Raw genomic sequence first — 20,613 nt, 5'->3', positions numbered from 1 at the left:
GACCATTCTTCCTGCCCTAACTCTGCCTGCCGTTCTGTACCTTGTCACACCACCCTGGATTACTGACCTCTGCCTGCCCTTGACCTGTAGTTTGCCTGCCCCCCCCTGTTTTTGTAATACATTTTTGTTACTTTGAAACTGTCTGCATCTGGGTCTTCTACTGAGCCTTGACAGACCCAGGACCAGTGGAAGCATAAAAGCCCTATAACAGTATAAGGTTATTTTCTGTTTATGCATTCTCATTTCAATGCCAAACCCACCACTGATGTGTGGCAAAATAGCTTTATTTTCCATGTCATCTGAACAAAGCACTTATTCCAATTCAAGTGCCAATGCCATTTAGCAATCTCCAGACATTTGCATTTGTTGTATGACATGAAAATAGAGCTCTTGGAATGCAATGTATCGTGCATCAAGCCTCACAAATTGCCAACGTCTGCTGCTGAATTCTGCCTTGCTTTTGATGATGTTATGCATCTTTAAATTCCTACTGGTCATCATTCCTACACTGCACAACAGTCATTGGTGAGATTTTAACACACTCCAGGAGTCGGATAACAAAATCAACAGACTACTAGGTAAAGAGACCGTGACGGTAAAATGTCTCTCTGTAGACGAACCGTGTTATTTTCATACTGGTCTTCAGCATTCATTCGATAATTCTTACCAGGTAAGTACACTATTTAAAATAATATAACTTTATTGTTTTTGTTGTGCCTTTACTGTAGTTACCATGCTTTGATCCAAGATCACTTGTTGAATGATTATAGCTAAGCCAACCTCACACGAAAACTCCATTAATTACAGCTACAGAAGTAAAGTGGACTACAGCTTTTAAGTCTTGTATTGAGGGTAATTTTCTAAAAAGATGCAAGACAGCTAATTTGACCCGAGCAAGTGTAATGGAGGTGGTTAGGTTAAGCCAATTGGTCGCATTGGTGCCATGACCTTGATGGTTCTCAGTGAGAAGTAGGGGGTCAAACGGCAATAACAAAGGCAGTTTGGCGAACCATGTTTGACCTGAAGACTTGCATTAGGTATAGAGCAAATACAAAGGCTTTTGCTCAGTTGGCTAACACAGAAAGATTGATAATATCTTCTACCAATCAAACGATTGAACATTTTGATTTGATTCATACAGTTGTTTTAGTAACCGCATCAACTACCTTTCAACTTTGAAAAACTGAACTTTTAACCACTTTCCCAACAACACAAAAAAAACATATGAAATCTTGGAATGTTTCAAATGTGAAATCAGAATAGAAATATTTACTTCTACAGTTTGCATTTTCCTTGTGTAGTAATCTGGGTGTAGTTATTTGTGCTGAAATAATTATGTGATCTAAATCCCTCTGCCTCTAAAGTAATAAGGTTGATATAGTAATCTATCAAAGAAATCAGAAAATATATTTTACTAAATTTAGCCACTTAAATGTCATGCATCTATTAGTTTAGAGGGGGAACGAAGTACATGAGGATTGAGGGGGGATGGTCTAGGTCGGAAAATGTAGCTTTTTTCAAACACCTGAAACATATTTTTCCTGCGGTCTAGAGCCTTAATCGTTGTGCCCAATTCTATGTACATATATATATTTTATATATTATCTAAGCATGGCTCTTTACCTGTTTCATTTTAATTAATGATGAACATTGATTCTTTAACATCTTAAATGTAACTCAATTAAATCTAAAATGTAATCTACGTAATCCCCACAAGTAACTATTTATCACGAGAGGGCCATAAAAAAATAACTAGTAATCCTGCATTCTCCAAGAAAGGTTAATGTTAAGGCTGTCGCTCTCCTCATCCTCGGACGAGGTGAGGAGAGAAGGATCTTCAGACCAAAACGCAGCTTGTGGGAAATAAGCCATCTTTTATTTATAAAACCGACGGCAACGAAACAAAACAAAACACTTTCAAAACTACAAAACAACAAAACGACGTAGAACGAAACCTGAACATAAACTCACATCACTAAACGTAAACTCACGGACAGGAACGTTACATCAAAACGCACGAACAGCCAAACAGTCCCGAATGTGAATAAACATCGACAACACGAGAGACATCACAGGAGACAATCACCCACAAACAAACAGTGAGAACGCCCTACCTAAATATGACTCTTAATTAGAGGAAAACGCAAACCACCTGCCTCTAATCAAGAGCCATACCAGGTAACCCAAAACCAACATAGAAACAGATAACATAGACTGCCCACCCAAAACACATGCCCTGACCATAAACACATAAAAAACAACATAAAACAGGTCAGGACTGTTACAGAACCCCCCCCTCAAGGTGCGAACGCCGGGCGCACCAGCACAAAGTCCAGGGGAGGGTCTGGGTGGGCAGTTGACCACGGTGGTGGTTCCGGCTCTGGACGCTGTCCCCACACCACCATAGTCACTCCCCTCTTCTGTCTACCCCTTCCACTGACCACCCTAAAACTACCTTCCCCTAAATAAACGGCCAGCACCGGGACAAGGGGCAGCACCGGGACAAGGGGTAGCACCGGGACAAGGGGCAGCACCGGAACAAGGGGCAGCACCAGGATAAGGACCAGCACCGGAATAAGGGGCAGCACCGGGACAAGGGGCAGCACCGGGACAAGGGGCAGCACCGGGACAAGGGGCAGCACCGGGACAAGGGGCAGCACCGGGACAAGGGGCAGCACCGGGACAAGGGGCAGCACCGGGACAAGGGGCAGCACCGGGACAAGGGGCAGCACCGGGACAAGGGGCAGATCCCGGCTGAAGGACTCTGGCAGGTCCTGGCTGAGGGACTCTGGCAGGTCCTGTTTGGACGGCTCTGGCAGGTCCTGGCTGGACGGCTCTGGCAGGTCCTGGCTGGACGGCTCTGGCAGGTCCTGGCTGGACGGCTCTGGCAGGTCCTGGCTGGACGGCTCTGGCAGGTCCTGGCTGGACGGCTCTGGCAGGTCCTGGCTGGACGGCTCTGGCAGGTCCTGGCTGGACGGCTCTGGCAGGTCCTGGCTGGACGGCTCTGGCAGGTCATGGCAGGACGGCTCTGGCTGGTCATGGCAGGATGGCTCTGGCTGGTCATGGCAGGACGGCTCTGGCTGGTCATGGCTCGCTGGCGGCTCTGGCAGATCCTGTCTGGTTGGCGGCTCTGGCAGATCCTGTCTGGTTGACGGCTCTGGCAGATCCTGTCTGGTTGGCGGCTCTGGCAGATCCTGTCTGGTTGGCGGCTCTGGCAGATCCTGTCTGGCGGGCGGCTCTAGCGGCTCCTGTCTGGCGGGCGGCTCTAGCGGCTCCTGTCTGGCGGACGGCTCTGTAGGCTCATGGCAGACGGGCGGCTTTGCAGGCTCATGACAGACGGGCGGCTTTGCAGGCTCATGGCAGACGGATGGCTCAGACGGCGCTGGGGAGACGGATGGCTCAGATGGCGCTGGGGAGACGGATGGCTCAGATGGCGCTGGGGAGACGGATGGCTCAGTAGGGAGGAGAAGGAGAGACAGCCTGGTGCGTGGTCTAGGCACTGGCTGCGCTGGAGAGGAGGAAACAGCAGGAGAGAGAACCCGGAGAGACAGCCTGGTACGGGGGACTGCCACCGGAGGACTGGTACATGGAGGTGGCACCGGGTCTACCGGACCGTGAAGGAGGACACGTGCTCTTGAGCACCGAGCCTCCCCAACCCTACCAGGTTGAATGATCCCCGTAGCCCTGCCAGTGCAGCGAGGTGGAATAGCCCGCACTGGCCTATGCAGGCGAACCGGGGACACCACCCGTAAGGCTGGTGCCATGTACGCCGGCCCGAGGAGACGTACTGGAGGCCAGATACGTTGGGCCGGCTTCATGACATCCGGCTCAATGCCCAACCTAGCCCTCCCAGTGCGGCAAGGTGGAATAGCCCGCACTGGGCTAAGCACGCGTACTGGGGACACCGTGCGCTTTACCGCATAACACGGTGTCTTACCAGTACGACGCCTTCTACCTCCACGGTAAGCACGGGGAGTTGGCTCGGGTATCCTACCCGGCTTTGCCACACCCCTCGTGTGCCCCCCCCCCAAGAAATTTTTTGGTCTGACTCACGGGCTCCCAACCGCGTCGTCGCGCTGCCTCCTCATACCAGCGCCTCTCAGCCTTCGCTGCTTCCAACTCCTCCTTTGGATGGCGATATTCCCCTGGTTGAGCCCAAGGTCCTCTACCGTCCAGGATCTCCTCCCAAGTCCAGGAGTCCTTGTTGCTCCGTAGAGCATTCCCATACCGCTTGGTCTTAGCGTGGTGGGTGATTCTGTTACGGCTGTCGCTCTCCTCATCCTCGGACGAGGTGAGGAGAGAAGGATCTTCAGACCAAAACGCAGCTTGTGGGAAATAAGCCATCTTTTATTTATAAAACCGACGGCAACGAAACAAAACAAAACACTTTCAAAACTACAAAACAACAAAACGACGTAGAACGAAACCTGAACATAAACTCACATCACTAAACGTAAACTCACGGACAGGAACGTTACATCAAAACGCACGAACAGCCAAACAGTCCCGAATGTGCATAAACATCGACAACACGAGAGACATCACAGGAGACAATCACCCACAAACAAACAGTGAGAACGCCCTACCTAAATATGACTCTTAATTAGAGGAAAACGCAAACCACCTGCCTCTAATCAAGAGCCATACCAGGTAACCCAAAACCAACATAGAAACAGATAACATAGACTGCCCACCCAAAACACATGCCCTGACCATAAACACATAAAAAACAACATAAAACAGGTCAGGACTGTTACAGTTAAAATCTCACCTTTCTGCTAAAAATAGTTATACATTTCTGAGGTGTAGTCACTTTTGAGGACACAGGCTCAGGTACAAGCTACAAATATTATACAAAAATGAAATATTTTATATGATATATTTCGTATTCAACAAAACTGTATGAATAAGGCTTGAAATGACATAAATGCTTTCTAAAAAATTATATAATCATATTATAAAACTACTAACTATACGATTTCACCTTCCTTATAACATATTTTGTATGTTTAGTGTTAGTAAAAATGTGCATATTGTTCAGAACGTCTGCCCAAACTGGCTGTGAACGTCACACAGAGCTTTAGCTTGGCTTCCTTCCATCTCATATTAATATTGTCCATCTATAACAATCATAAAGCTGTTTTTGTTTCAAATCTATTCATTATTTTAGATTACTGGGTAGAAATCAACCTTTGAATGTGCTGGAGGGACGAAACCACTACCTTCTGGGTCATGTCTAGATGGGTTACAGCTTTTATCCAGTTTACGACATAAGTTTTTTATTTTTTGTATTAGAGCTAATCCTAACCTTATCCTAATTCTCTTAAACCAGGTACGAAACCAGGTACGAAATGCTACACTCGCATTAACATTTGCTAACCATGTGTATGTGACAAATAAAATTTGATTTGAAGTCAATTCTGACAAAAAACTGTGTCCCTTCTAGCCAAGACCTTCCTCCTGAAGTGCTACGATGTAAGGATTGCAGTTACGTGTTTGTCAGTAGCTGTGACGTAGGGTTCAGATAGGAGTTGATGAGCAGATGGAAGAGCGAATGAAATTGTAGGAGGGACGTCCAATTGAACCGGGGCTATCACTTGGTGCATTTCGTTCTACGGTACCCACCACAGGCGACCTCTCTAGAAGGCTAGGCTTAACTTCCTCTTAAGTACATTTTATTGAACTGCCAAAAGTATATAGTCTAATTAGCTTACTCCTGTCTATATACAGTGGGGAGAACAAGTATTTGATACACTGCCGATTTTGCAGGTTTTTCTACTTACAAAGCATGTAGAGGTCTGTAATTTTTATCATAGGTACACTTCAACTGTGAGAGACGGAATCTAAAACAAAAATCCAGAAAATCACATTGTATGATTAACCTTTTACGGGGGCAGCCCGACACCGGTACACTTATGACAACATCCAGCTCAAAGTGCAGGGCGCGAAATTCAAAATCTATTTTTTTTTTATATTTAACTTTCACACATTAACAAGTCCAAGACACCAGATGAAAGGTGCACATCTTGTGAATCAAGCCAACATGTCCGATTTTTAAAATGTTTTACAGGGAAGACAAAATATGTAAATCTATTAGCTAACCACGTTAGCAAAAGACACAACTTTTTCTAACTCCATCAGTTTCTTACTCCATCAGGTGCTATCACAAATTCGACCAAATAAAGATATAAATAGCCACTAACCTAACCTCTACATGCTTTGTAAGTAGGAAAACCTGCACAATCGGCAGTGTATCAAATACTTGTTCTCCCCACTGTATAAATCAATAAAATATTTTGAAATAGGCTACTAAAGCATGATTTCGTCACAGAGGATAATTCACTCATTTAAAAAATAAGTTGTGCATTGTTATAAATTGCATAGGAAGGAACGGCAGCAAGTGCAATATGGGCAGATTATTGTTGAGTTGTGACTGTCTGTCACGTTCCTGACCCGTTTTCCGTTGTTTTTGTATTTTGTTTAGTATGGTCAGGGCGTGAGTTGCGGTGGGCATTCTATGTTGTGTTTCTATGTTGGGTTCAATGTATTAGCCTGATATGGTTCTCAATTAGGGGCAGGTGTTTTACGTTTCCTCTGATTGAGAACCATATTAAGGTAGGCTGTTCTCACTGTTTGTTTGTGGATAATTGTCTTCCGTGTCAGTGTTTGTACCACACAGGACTGTTTCGTTTGTTTAGTCTGTACCTGTTTGTGCGTTCTTCGTTATCTGTAAGTTCACTTGTTCAGGTCTGTTGACGTCGTTTGTTGTTTTGTAGTGTGTTAAGAGTTTTTCGTCTTCGTTATTATTATTTAGACGAGGAGGAGAACAATCGTTACAGAATCACCCACCAACCAAGGACCAAGCAGCGTGGGAGAAAGCAGCAGCAGCGATCGCAGGATTTCTGGACATAGGAGGAAATACTGGTTGGTAAAGGACCCTGGGCACAACCTGGAGAATATCGCCGCCCTCGTGAAGAGCTGGAGGCAGCTAAAGCCGAGAGACGGTGGTATGAGGAGGCAGCACGGAAGCGAGGCTGGAAGCCTGTGAGTCAAGCCCAAAAATGTATTGGGGGGTGGCTACAACGGAGTGTGGCGAAGTCAGGTAGGAGACCTGCGCCGACTCCCCGAGCTTACCGTGGGAAGCGAGAGTAAGGGCAGACACAGTGTTATGCGGTAGAGCGCATGGTGTCTCCTGTACGTGTGCATAGCCCGGTGCGGGTTATTCCACCTCCCCTCACTGGCAGGGCTAGATTGGGCATTGAGCCAGGTGCCATGAAGCCGGCTCAATGCGTCTGGTCTCCAGTGCGTCTCCTCGGGCCGGCATACATGGCACCAGCCTTACGCATGGTGTCCCCGGTTCGCCAACACAGCCCAGTGCGGGTTATTCCACCTCCCCGCACTGGTCGGGCTACGGGGAGCATTCAACCAGGTAAGGTTGGGCAGGCTCAGTGCTCAAGGGAGCCAGTATGCCTGCACGGTCCGGTATATCCGGCGCCACCTCCCCGCACCAGCCCAGTACCACCAGTGCCTACACCACGCACTAGGCTTCCAGTGTGTCTCCAGATCCCTGTTCCTCCTCCACGCACTAGCCCTGTGGTGCGTGTCTCCAGCCCAGTACCAACAGTGCCTACACCACACACCAGGCTTCCAGTGCGTTTTCAGAGCCCTATTCCTCCTCCACGCACTAGCCCTGTGGTGTGTGTCTCCAGCCCAGTACCACCAGTTCTGGCACCCCGCACCAAGCCTCCTCTGCGTCTCCAGAGTCCTGTGCGCCCTGTTGCTGCTCCCCGCACTAGCCTTAAGGTGCGTGTCTTTAGCCCGGTACCTCCAGTTCCGGTAGCACGCACCAGGCCTACTGTGCGCCTCAGCCGGCCAGAGTCTGCCGTCTGTCCCGAGCCGTCAGAGCCGCCCGTCTGTCCCGAGCCGTCAGAGCCGCCCGTCTGTCCCGAGCCGTCAGAGCCGCCCGTCTGTCCCGAGCCGTCAGAGCCGCCCGTCTGTCCCGAGCCGTCAGAGCCGCCCGTCTGTCCCGAGCCGTCAGAGCCGCCCGTCTGTCCCGAGCCGTCAGAGCCGCCCGTCTGTCCCGAGCCGCCAGAGCTGTCATCCAGCCACGGCTAAGGGCTATATCCAGGCACTCTGCATTGCGCCGTGCTTAAGAACAGTCGATAGCCGTGTTATATTGGCCATATATCACACCTCCTTTGGCCTTATTACTTAGATACTACCCAGAAACGTCTGCATTTCACAAACGACAATGAGTTCAATCATATATTGTTTGGGCTTAGAACAGGTCAAATAACAATACTCTATTGTTCATCTTGGAGACAGAACGCATGTCCTTCCTGAACGGTATGACGGCTGCGTGGTCCCATGGTGTTTATGCACGCGTACTATTGTTTGTATAGTGGTACCTTCAGACGTTTGGAAATTGCTCCCAAGGATGAACTGTCATGATCGTTTTCAGAAACGGACCAAGGTGCAGCGAATGTTGACATGTTGAATGTCCACAAAATGTATTAACAGTGAAATTTAACAAAAACAATAAATGAACAACGAACCGTGACTACAGAGGTGCTACATACACTTACTCAAAATACAATATCCCACAAACACAGGTGGGAACAAACACTACTTTAATATGATCCCCAATTAGAGACAACAATTACCAGCTGCCTCTAATTGGGAATCATACAAATCACCAACATAAAAACATGAAAACTAGAACACCCACATAGAAAATGTAAACTAGACTAACCCCCCAGTCACGCCCTGACCTACTCCACCATAGAAAATAAGGACTCTCTATGGTCAGGACGTGACATGAACCAGACTTGTGAAGGTCTACAATTTTTTTCTGAGGTCTTAGCTGATTTATTTTTGTTTTCCCATGATGTCAAGCAAAGAGGCACTGAGTTGGAAGGTAGGCCTTGAAATACATCTACAGGTACACCTCCAATTGACTCAAATGATGTCAATTAGCCTATCAGAAGCTTCTAAAGCCATGACATAATATTCTGGAATTTTCAAAGCTGTTTAAAGGCACAGTCAACTAAGTGTATGTAAACTTCTGACCCCCTGGAATTGTGATACAGTGAATAATAAGAGAAATTTACAGACAGATTGTCTGTAAACAATTGTTGGAAAAATTACTTGTCATGAACAAAGTAGATATCTTAACCGACTTGCCAAAACTATAGTTTGTTAACAAGAAATTTGTGGAGTGGTTGAAAAACGAGTTTTAATGACTCCAACCTAAGTGTATGTAAACTTCTGATTTCAACTTTACTTTGCAAACAAACCACTGCCCGTTTGTAAGTAAGAAATCATGAATGTATTTACTTGTGATTGCCTTCGTTCACTGTTTATTTCTGTCGGAACCAGCCCACCTTAGGAAGGGTGATGGGTTTTTCAACGACACGCTTGTAAGGCTCTGATTGTCCCCACTTTCTCGTCTTCTACTGTTGTTCACTCTGGAAAATGCTCATTGAAAATGTCAAACCCTGATCTGTTTCTGTCCTTGTGATTGTCTCCACCCCCTCCAGGTGTTGCTTATTTTCCCTAGTGTATATATTTCCTGTCTCTCTGTGCCAGTTCGTCTTGTATGTTTTTCAATTCAACCAGCGTGTTTTTCCGTAATCCTGCTTCTATTCTCCTTTGCTAGTCCTCCCGGTTTTGACCCTTGCCTGTTTTCTGGATTCCGTACTGCCTGCCTGACCATTTCTGCCTGCCCTGACCTTGAGCTTGCCTGCCACTCGGTAGCTCCCGGACTCTGATCTGGTTTTGACCTTTTGCCTGTCCACGACCATTCTCTTGCCTACCCCTTTTGGATTGGTAATAAATATCAAAGACTCAAACCATCTGCCTCCCGTGTCGGCATCTGGGTCTCGCCTTGTGCCCTTATAACTACTGTGATTTGAGAAGAGTAGTACAGGGATCCACTTAAATTCGCTATTCTTCTCAGGACAGCTAATCATCTGTATCAGTGATTGTCTGAGACGGGAGTTTTTCGCCTCTTCCTTGTGTTGATATTCACAGTTCATACCACTTTAGACATGGGCTGCAGCTTCCCGTCTTTCCTGGTCTGTCTGGGAGTTTTTTGTCTTCATCTCATGTTGAGGTTCAAAGTTCTAACTGTTTCAAACGTGTAGCTACCGCTTCATGTTTTTCTGGTTGAATGTTAATTTCTTTACCAATCCTTTTATGTGCTCCGAGAGAAAGTGCGGTTCCGTCAGGGCGACACGCTCTCTGATTTCACTCGGGGCGTTACTACTTACGGTGCACAGTTTATGAAAGACAATTTCTCTTACGGCTCCTAAAATCCCATTCCTGTCTTAACAGAAATACTTTGATCATTTTTCATATACAACGTGAAGGATGCAAACTTGCCAGATAAAAGGAATGTACTTTCCAAGTTACAGCATTTTCTTTATAGCATTTTTTAATGACATCACAAAATAAAAACCAATATGACATTCGTTTTCTATCGATCATCTCGGACTATTCCCCACATTCTTATGTTAGAAATATTGTTCCAGTACTCGTTTTAAAACTCTTTCGGCAAAAAGACTGTCTGTATAAACAAAGGAACATTCCTTTTGTTAATACTGGAGCGGGAGACCCTAGATCTTCTCTCCTTTAATTTACGACAAGGTGTGAGCTGTCAACCCCCACCAGCTCCCTCCTCCCATCTTCTGTGGGTGAGAGAGGTCTGGTTACTGTCATCCATTGCCAAGCTGATCTGACCCATTGGATCCTCACAGAACAGTCATGACAACTCTCAGATCATGAAACCAAGATTGAACTCTTTGGACTGAATGCCAAAGAGGAAACATGCACCATCCCTACGGTAAAGGTTATAGCAGCATCACTAGTCAGGATCGAGGGACAGATCAATGGAGCAAACTACAGAGAGATCCTTGATGAAAACCTGATCCAGAGCGCTCAGGACCTCAGACTGGGGTGAAGGTTCACCTTCCAACTGGATAACGATTCTAAGCACACTACCAAGACAACGCAGGAGTGACTTCTGGACAAGTCTATGAATGTCCTTGAGTGGCCCAGCCAGAGCCTGGACTTGAACCCAATCAAACATCTCTGGAGAGACCTGAAAATAGCTGTGCAGTGACGCTCCCCATCCAACTTGACAGAGCCTAAGAGGATCCGCAGAGAAGAGTGGGAGGAACTCCCCAAATACAGGTGTGCCAAGCTTGTAGCTTCATACCCAAGAAGACTCAAGTCTGTAATCGCTGCCAAAGGAGCTACAACAAAGTACTGAGCAAAGGGTCTGAATACTTATGTAAATGTGGAATAAGTTTTTATTTTTAATAAATTGGCAAACATTTCTAAAAACCTGTTTATTGCTTTGTCATTATGGGGTATTGTGTGTAGATTGACGAGGGGGAAAAACTACTTAATCCATTGTAGAATAAGCCTGTAACGTCACAATTTGGAAAAGGTCAAGGGGTCTGAATACTTTCCGAATGCACTGTACACTAAACAGATTTTGTTCTGTGGCACATTTTGATATTGTACTAAATATAGTACAAGGACGCAAATGGGTTTTGAAAAGGTATGTAAGTTTGGCTCCTTGTCTTTGAGCTCGGAACAGCACCTGATGTGACAAGCGCGGGGTTCTGGGAAGCCAGGCTTCCCAACATTTTTTTTACCAATATATATTTTTATTATTATCTTTCGTCTGGGTTTCATCACTTTCGTTCAATTTGCAAGAGGCTGAATGTGTCACAGGAGAAAGCATCCGAGCAAGCACCCCTCTGTCTCTCTACATGTAGGCCACATATCTGATGCTGTCTGGTCCAAACGAGTATGACATTGTTGCCGCCTGTAGCATTGAATGCAAAGGAAGCCAGCAAGCATTTGGCCTCTTTTGATTAAAAAGTATAAAAAATATGCCAATCACCATTGAGGTAAACTGAGCGAGCTCAACTGTGAATGGTCCTGGTGCACCAAAAAAAGTGTAAAGGGAAGCCAGCTTGGATTTTGGCATCCCTCCTATCACATCGCATTGAGAGCATACGTCATTGACAGAAACAACTTGAGTTGTTGCATCTTGTTGTGTTGTTGTCCTACGGTGTGGTGTTGTCCTACGGTGGGGACAGTAACATTAGTAATCTAAAAACATACTTTAAAATGTTTTTAATGAGTGTTTCAGTTCACATCCGAAATGGTGTAATGGGGTGTCCACATGCTATTAGAAGTTTGGAGTTCCAACTGGAAAATTTCACTTGAATGACCCTTCAAGTTTTAATTTCTAGTGGGAAACTGAGTTGCCGAATTGTGAAGTTTTACCACTGACCTTTCACCTTTGCAACCAAAAAATTACAACATATCTGTTTTTTGACAATAACAAACTTATCAATGTGGATAATGTAGCTAGTTTGGCCACATTGTCAATGTTAAGCAGTCTAGCTAACTTTTTATTTTATTTGCAGCAACAATAGTTAGCTTTTCCAGCTAGTTAAAATCTTAATGGTTGAATTATTGTTCCGACTTTAAAAGCACTTGACACAATCAAGTCAGACTTACCACCTAATTATTGTAAAGTTACCTACTTCCAAGGAGCATGTGAACACCTCGTGTTTCAGACGCATGTATGTCTCAGCAAACTAAACTCTTGTGAGATCAACTCAGCTATTTTTGTTGCTATTTAAGTTCACACAACATTGTTTTTAAAATTCAACTCACACTGAAAAAGAAAAAAATCATTGGGTTAGTGGAGTATTTGATGTCTGTCACGCTCGTGATAATGGCCAGACCAAAGCGCAGCGTGTGTTAAGTTCCACATCTTTTATTTAAGTGAAACTTACAAACAATAAACAAGCAACAAAACGTAACTTACGTGGTGCAACCAGCACAAACACAAACAATATCCCACAAAGGCAGGTGGGAACAGGGACTCCTTAAGTATGATCCCCAATTAGAGGCAACGATAATCAGCTGCCTCTAATTGGGAACCACACTCAATCCCAAACATAGAAATACATCAACTAGAACACCCCCTAGTCACGCCCTGACCTACAACACCATAGAGAACCAAGGGCTCTCTGTCACGCCCTGACCATAATGTCAGTTCAACAATTTCCCAATTTTAAATCCAGCCAATAAGGATATTGCTACATTGGATTTTTCTAAGTAACTTTTTCCTTTAAACACTGTGTATATGTTTTTTTTTTAATTATATATTTGTTATTCATGTATAGCATCTTAATGCTTTTGGGCTGAAATCACAAACTAATTAGAATAGAATATATCTCAGTAACTGTAATTGCCAAAATATTAACATGATTGAATGTAGATTGTTTTGACTGTTTTATTGTAGGTGCTGTGGCTTGACTAGGCTACATCAGGGATTACACTGTTTGTTTGCTTCTTAGAGGGAAGTCAGGGACACCAGAGAGGGAAGGAAGAAGATAGGAGAGGAATGCCCATTGACCATGGCTTCCCATCCAGAGGGAATAGAAAGTAAGTTAATCCTACATCTACTTGTTGTAGAAAATAACAACACAGATTCCATTGACTTCATTGTAATGCTCATTAAATTGTTATTTTTGTTGACAGTGAAACACTGGCCAGTGGCTTCCGAACTCAACCCAGGTAAAGTTCATGTCACTGTCAGCCGTCACTATATCAATTTGGTCTTCATCTTTAACAACCTAACTAATACCAACATATAACAAATAACAAATTGAGCCAAAGAAAGTCTCTGAAGCCACCAGCCACCATATTGGTACTCCTCAGAAGGAGCAGTCCTCCATAGGAAGGAATGGAATACTACAGTATTTCAATATAATATTTCAAGGACAAAATTACATGTATTAAGTATTTATTTGTTGTAGTTGGAACAGTAACATCGGCACTGTTTCCCCTTATGCAGATTTCAGCTTTAAGGTGTCTGTAATAAACGCCACAACAAGGTGCATGGCATTCAATTTGTCTGCTGAGGGATTGCTAAAGAAATGTTACCATTATTGGGTTGTAATATGATGAGCAGTCAGAGCAGTCAAAAATACTAATTTCTGATTTTAGCTAGCTAGTTGAGGTACCAAGGTTGGTGAAAACAAATCAGAAAATATGTTCGTCTGAGCATTTAAATAAAAATGTTTCTAGCTAGCTAGGCAAATGCAACCTACTGCTACACAAGAAGAGTCTACAATGGATGTGAAATCAACATAATCCACACATACGTACTTGTCAGTTAATAGTACAATTTTATTTTATATCAGTCAAATATTCAAATATTGGTGGCCAATATTGAAAAAAAGAGAGGTGTAATCGAGCTGTATTTTCGCACTGTAATACATGAAGCAGATGTGCTTGACCCCCAAGCACCAGATGTGCTTGACCCCCAGCCGGGAATGGAATGTTCAGAAAGAAGCTAAATATGATGTCATTGATAACAACCTATAGAATATGATTGGGAAAAAACAAATGTAGACATTAATAAATGCATTTCTATATCTTCCAAAATGTTTTAAACAATAGTACAAAGGAGTACAAAGATGGTGGCGCAGTGGCTTCAAAACAGTGCCCTCTGTCAGTCATCTAGTGTTTATATACCTCATTAACAACCTCACTGAGTTTCCCTGTTCTTATTTTAGGTCCTCTGAAGACGTTACTCCACAAACTTGGTCTGGAAAAACAATATCCAAATCAACTGACTCTGAGATCTTTGCTTGAGATCAACAAGGACAGCATATCTGATGACGCTGTTGACTCACTCAAAGCAGTACCACGGTACTTTCTGAGGAAACTATTGATTGTCAATGCAGACTGTAGGAGTTGTACATGTTTACCTGAGGATGAAAGTAGCATTGACCTTTATAGAGATGAGGATAATGAGGTAAATCTTCTAGATCTCATCACTGCACTCTTCCTCTGTGCTGACAGTTTCCTGCAGCAGGAAATGGCCCTCAAGATGTCCATGTGCCAGTTTGCTGTGCCACTCCTGCTACCCCCGGGCACTGGCAGTCAGAGCACCCTCATGTTGTGGGCCTTGAGGGCTATCCTTAAAGAGTGGCGTCCACATGCTCTATCAGAGTCAAAAGGGTTTGAGGAAGGTAATATTGTCTTTGAGCAAATGCCTTTCATCTCCTTTGTCAGGCTTCAAGACTGTAGCATGTCAAAATCGCAGCTCTTGAATAATATCTTTAGCAGTGGCCAACAGATTCACAACATCTTCGCTCACAAAGACATGGATGGAGGGGCAGCTCCAAGGACGATCTCAGGTGGCTTGGTAGAGGCTTGCTGGTATCTTCCATGTGGAAGCAGAAATGGTGATACATTTCCGGAACCACTAACCGTTGCTAACTTGAGAGGAGACATTTGTGCTTCACAAGCACAATTTAGTTTTCTAACTCAAGTGTCAACAGCCATCTTCATCTTCCTAGACAGCGTTGATGAAGATGAACGGAAGTTGTTGCTCTCTCTTGGGGACATGGGATCCAAGCTGTTCTTTGTGGTCAATTCCAAAGAAGAGGTGAGCCGTAATGTCAGGACATCAGTAAAGGAGATAATGGATGCATTCAAACTAAAGTCAAACAAATTACTGATGCAGAGACCAAATGTCAACCGTGCAAGATTCTCACGTCAGATCACCAAAGCCATGAACGATATTTTGAAGGAATCTACTTCAAAAATAAGCATAGAAAGTATGTCAAACAAAGCTATCGAGCTGGGGCTATCTGTTGATGAATGTAAGACTGAGGCCTCAAAATCAGCTGAGGAGATTCTGAAAGGCATTGGAGACCAGAGCATAGTGAATTATAAAAGGTACCAGCTGCCATTGCAAGGTGAACACTGGAAACAATTAGCTAAGATAGAGAAAGAGGAGTGCAGGTTGAAAGACTCAGGGGAAACCAGACTGGAAGAGTACAAGGCCAAACTCCAGGAGGATAAACTGAAGATTAGAAGAGAGCAGAACAAGTACAAGACTACCACAGCCATGGCAAGCTTTCTAGGATTCCTGGCAACAACCGATAAAGAGGAAAAGGCCCTATTTCTGAAATGGTTGCAGTTCAAGCTGGATATGTGGTCACGGAAAGACTTGTCTTCTCTGCGCAACAGATTCAAAGAACAGTCTTTGGTGAAGCAAGATAATACATGTTTGGAAGAGCTAGATCAATGTCTTTTGGACTCATCTCTGGGAATCGAACATTTCATGAGAGAGATGGGACAAATCTATGAGGCATCCAGGCTTGGAAATCCCCAAGCATCATCAGAACATTGCTCTCTACCTGCCCTGGCAGCTGAGCTGCTGTTGGATGGCTATCCATTTGAGCTTTTAGATGGAGATGCCTCCAACATCCCAGAGAAGTGGGTGACTGATGTCCTGATGGAGCTTCACAGAAAGGTAGGAGAGAAAAGTAAGCTGCTTGTACTAACTGTATTGGGGGTACAGAGTACAGGGAAATCCACACTGCTCAACACCATGTTTGGTGTGCAATTCCCCGTCAGCAGTGGCAGATGCACAAGGGGAGCATTCATGCTTTTCCTCAGGGTTGGAGAGGACATGAGAAAAGACCTGCGTTGCGACTTCATCATTCTAATCGACACAGAGGGTCTCAAGTCACCATCTCTAGCACAGCTGGATGAAAGCTGTGAACACGACAATGAGTTGGCAACTCTAGTGATCGGTCTTAGTGATATCACAATCATCAACGTTGCCATGGAGAACTCAACAGAGATGAATGACGTCCTGCAGATAGTTGTTCATGCCTTCTTAAGGATGAAAGAAGTTGGGAAGAAACCAGTTTGTCATTTTGTGTACCAAAATGTGGCAGGAGTGTCTGCACACAACAAGAATGTGACGGACAGAAAATATATTCTGGACCGACTCAATGAGATGACACAGATTGCAGCTGAGATGGAGAAGCGGCCCTCTGTGAATAGATTCACTGATGTATTGGATTATGATGCAGACAAAAACAACTGGTATATTCCTGGGCTGTGGCACGGCACACCACCAATGGCACCTGTCAATACAGGTTACAGTGAAGCTGTTTTTGACCTCAAGAAGAACCTTCTAGAAGTTCTTAAAATATGCAGGTATGAGGAGCCTTCACAGATCCCAGAATTCACTGAATGGATGAAGAGTTTGTGGAAAGCTGTGAAATATGAGAACTTCATTTTCAGCTTCAGAAATACTCTTGTTGCTCAAGCATATGACAACCTCTGGAAAGAAATGACTCAATGGGAGTGGGAAAGCCGAAAGAAAATCTACACATGGCAGACGAAGGCAGACCTACAAATCTCAAACCTTGAGGCAAACAGCTTTGAAAAGCAGGCAGAAATCCAAGACTTGCAGAAATTGGAGGAATCTTTAAAATCTGAGGCATTGAAAATGGTGGTAACTCTAGAGAAAGAGATGACAGAGGAACTAGACGCATACTACAAAAGGAAAGACAGAAATGTATCCCTGATAGAAAAGAACAAAATAGATTTCTTTCATCATATCCGGGATGTTCACAGAGATATCTTAAACACAGAGAATAATAAACTTGACATGGCCGTAAAGCTTAAGATCAGCACAATCGAGGCCGATGATATTCATAGAAAACAGAAAGTCATCATTGAACAGAAGGTATTGCAGCTCCGTCAAAACTCCAGTGACAGCAAAACCCCACTCTCAGACGAGCAGCTGGAAGATGAGTTTGGGAAGATGTGGAGCCGAGAAGTAGTGAAGATTTCAGATTTGGAAGAGCAGGACATTCCTTCTTTTGTTTTCAAGCAGTTGAGAGGAGATTTCTCAAATCGCAATGTGAATGAGGAGTTGCAAAATGCAAAGAATCTCACAGCTTACGGCAAGGAGCCTTTCAAGGCTAAGTCCAGACACATTTGTACCATGACAAAACTCAAACGGATGTTTGCAATAAAAAAAGTTAAACAAAATGTGCAGAGATTTTCAGAGAGTGTTAATGATACCTGTACAAGGTTTATCCTAGATTCTGCAAAATCCCAAACAGATTACCATGACACTCTTACAAAAGAAGTTCTTCAGAAGATAAACGAATCTCTGAAAGAAAACCTCAAGGACCTAAAAACAAATACAAAATTTGAGGTTGACCTGAAACTGCACATATGTGGTATTGCCTCAAGGGAATTCCTTCAAATGCACAGGAATTTCCTTCTTCGCAATGATCCAAAAAAGCGTTTGGAGGAGTCCAGGAATCAATACTTCTCTGATTTCATAGACTTATACAGAGAGAGAGACCATTGCCAACGCAAAGCACAGGATTTTGTTCAGCACGGTCTCCGACCAGCGATCTTACAATACATCAATGGGTTCCTTGGGACTGACATTGTAGATGAAATGGTGAAAAGCAGCCACGCAGCAGAGTACAGCTCACGGTCATCCTTCCAGTACTCTATCCTCAAGGAGCTGCTGGAAAAAGATGACTTCCAGGCCTTTGTCAAATACTTTGAGAAGTACGAAATCTATGTTAAAGATTTGATATGCCAGCACATTAAAGAATGCTTTTCAGCTGAGATGTCGTTTGTCATGTTGAAAACCAAGAGGCTGAAGGAGATCATTCAAAAGATAATGGAGGCCATTGAAAAAGCTAGCCAACCTCTGCCCAATGACACTAAAAGTGTCACAGAGTTTATGAAAAACTTGTGCAAACATCTTGTCAAAGACATCTGCATATCTATGGACGCTGTTGAGGTGGTCCTCTTTCAGATAAGTACTACCTGCGATCCTTTCACCACGAGTCTCCACGAGTCACTGAGTGACTTGAAGCAGCAAATGCAAGATGAATTCTCGAAATCCATTGACATCATTGAATCCCTTTACACCCTTCCCATCAAACCTCAGGACGAGCTCTTCATGCGTGTGTCGGGTTGTACGAAGCAGTGCCCCTTCTGCAAAATGCCGTGTGATGCTGGAGGTAAAGACCACAGACAGCATTATGCAAATGCACATCGACCACAAGCACTGGGCAGCTACAGAAGTTTTCAGACCCAAGAACTTGTTGAAACACTTTGCACAACTGATGTAAATGGTGAAAGATCCTTCATAAATACAGACACTGACTCGAAGCCTCATCCTTACAAAGACTATCGTAGCTATTACCCAGAATGGAACATCCAACCAGACTCAACTGATGAGGCTTCTGACTACTGGAAATATGTCCTGGCGACATACAACGACAGGCTGGCTGGGGAGTACAATGCCAAGCCAGCTGTGATTCCAGAGGCATGGAAGACCATCACAAAAGCACAAGCGTTGGAAGGCTTGAAGGTAGCTTTTAGTATAAAAGTGTAGGTAGTACCAGAATTTGCCAGCTGAGTGCTAATATGGGCGACGACTTCATTTATGAAACTCAATGTTCAGATTTTTTAATTTTTATGTTTCCTTTATTTAAAACTTCTTACGGCTGAGATCCCATTAACGGGATCAGTATGACAACAGCCAGTGAAAGTGCAGGGCGCCAAATTCAAAACAACAGAAATCTCACAATTAAAATTCCTCAAACATAGAAGTATTTCACAATATTTTAAAGATAAACTTGTTTTTAATCCCACCACAGTGTCCAATTTCAAAAAGGTTTCATGACGAAAGCACACCAAACGGTTATGTTAGGTCAGCACCTACTCACAGAAAAACACAGCCATTTTTCCAGCCAAAGAGAGGAGTCACAAAAAGCAGAAGTAGAGATAAAATTAATCACTAACCTTTGATGATCTTCATCAGATGACACTCATAGGACTTCATGTTACACAATACATGTATGTTTTGTTCGATAAAGTGCACATTTATATCCAAAAATCTCCAAAAAGTTTACATTGGCGCGTTACGTTCAGTAATGTTTTGCTTCCAAAACATCCGGTGATTTTGCAGAGAGCCACATCAATTTACAGAAATAGTCATCATAAACTTTAATATAAGATACAAGTGTTATGCACAGAATTAGAGATATACTTCTCCTTAATGCAACCGCTGTGTCAGATTTCATAAAAACTTTACGGAAAAAGCAAACCATGCAATAATCTGAGTACAGCGCTCAGACAACAAAACCAGCCATACAGATATCCGCCATATTAGAGTCAACAGAAGTCAGAAATAGCGTTATAAATATTCACTTACCTTTGATGATCTGCATCAGAATGCACTCCCAGGAATCCCAGTTCCACAATAAATGTTTGATTTGTTTGATAAAGTACATCATTTATGTCCAAATACCTCCTTTTTGTTCGCGCGTTTAGCCCAGTAATCCAAATTCATGAGGCGCGAGCAGACAAAGTCCAAAAGTTCCGTTACAGTCCGTAGAAACATGTCAAATGATGTATAGAATCAATCTTCAGGATGTTTTTATCATAAATCTTCAATAATGTTTCAACCGGAGAATTCCTTTGTCTTCAGAAATGCAATGGAACGCAAGCTAACTCTCACGTGAACGCGCGTGGTCAGCTCATGGCACTCTGCCAGACCCCTGACTCAAAGAGCCCTCCTTCCCCCCGCCTTCACAGTAGAAGCATCAAACAAGGCTCTAAAGACTGTTGACATCTAGTGGAAGCCTTAGGAAGTGTAATAGGACCAGTATCCCACTGTATATTCGATAGGCAATGAGTTGAAAAATTACAAACCTCAGATTTCCCATT

The 20,613-nt window shown here is 43.9% G+C and overlaps 1 protein-coding gene across 2 annotated transcripts; it reads left to right on the top strand.

Annotated features, from left to right (window-relative positions):
- The first annotated feature begins 604 nt into the window (after positions 1 to 604).
- Positions 605 to 19,281, top strand: LOC129826637 (up-regulator of cell proliferation-like). Of its 2 annotated transcripts, XM_055887576.1 has the most exons (4): positions 605 to 670; positions 13,389 to 13,476; positions 13,573 to 13,608; positions 14,613 to 19,281. In XM_055887576.1, the coding sequence occupies exons 2-4, from the start codon at positions 13,449 to 13,451 to the stop codon at positions 19,274 to 19,276; spliced, it is 4,728 nt and encodes a 1,575-aa protein (XP_055743551.1). In that variant the 5' UTR covers positions 605 to 670; positions 13,389 to 13,448; the 3' UTR covers positions 19,277 to 19,281. The 2 variants fall into 2 exon arrangements, with proteins under 2 accessions (XP_055743551.1, XP_055743552.1); XM_055887577.1 differs by lacking the exon at positions 605 to 670 and having other exon boundaries at positions 13,234 to 13,476.
- Positions 19,282 to 20,613: the final 1,332 nt, after the last annotated feature.

The sequence above is a fragment of the Salvelinus fontinalis genome, chromosome 28, assembly GCF_029448725.1.
Source record: "Salvelinus fontinalis isolate EN_2023a chromosome 28, ASM2944872v1, whole genome shotgun sequence".
In the NCBI taxonomy this organism is placed as follows: Eukaryota; Metazoa; Chordata; class Actinopteri; order Salmoniformes; family Salmonidae; genus Salvelinus; species Salvelinus fontinalis.
Note: the sequence above shows the minus strand (reverse complement) of the source record. Positions and strands in the feature narration are given on the sequence as shown.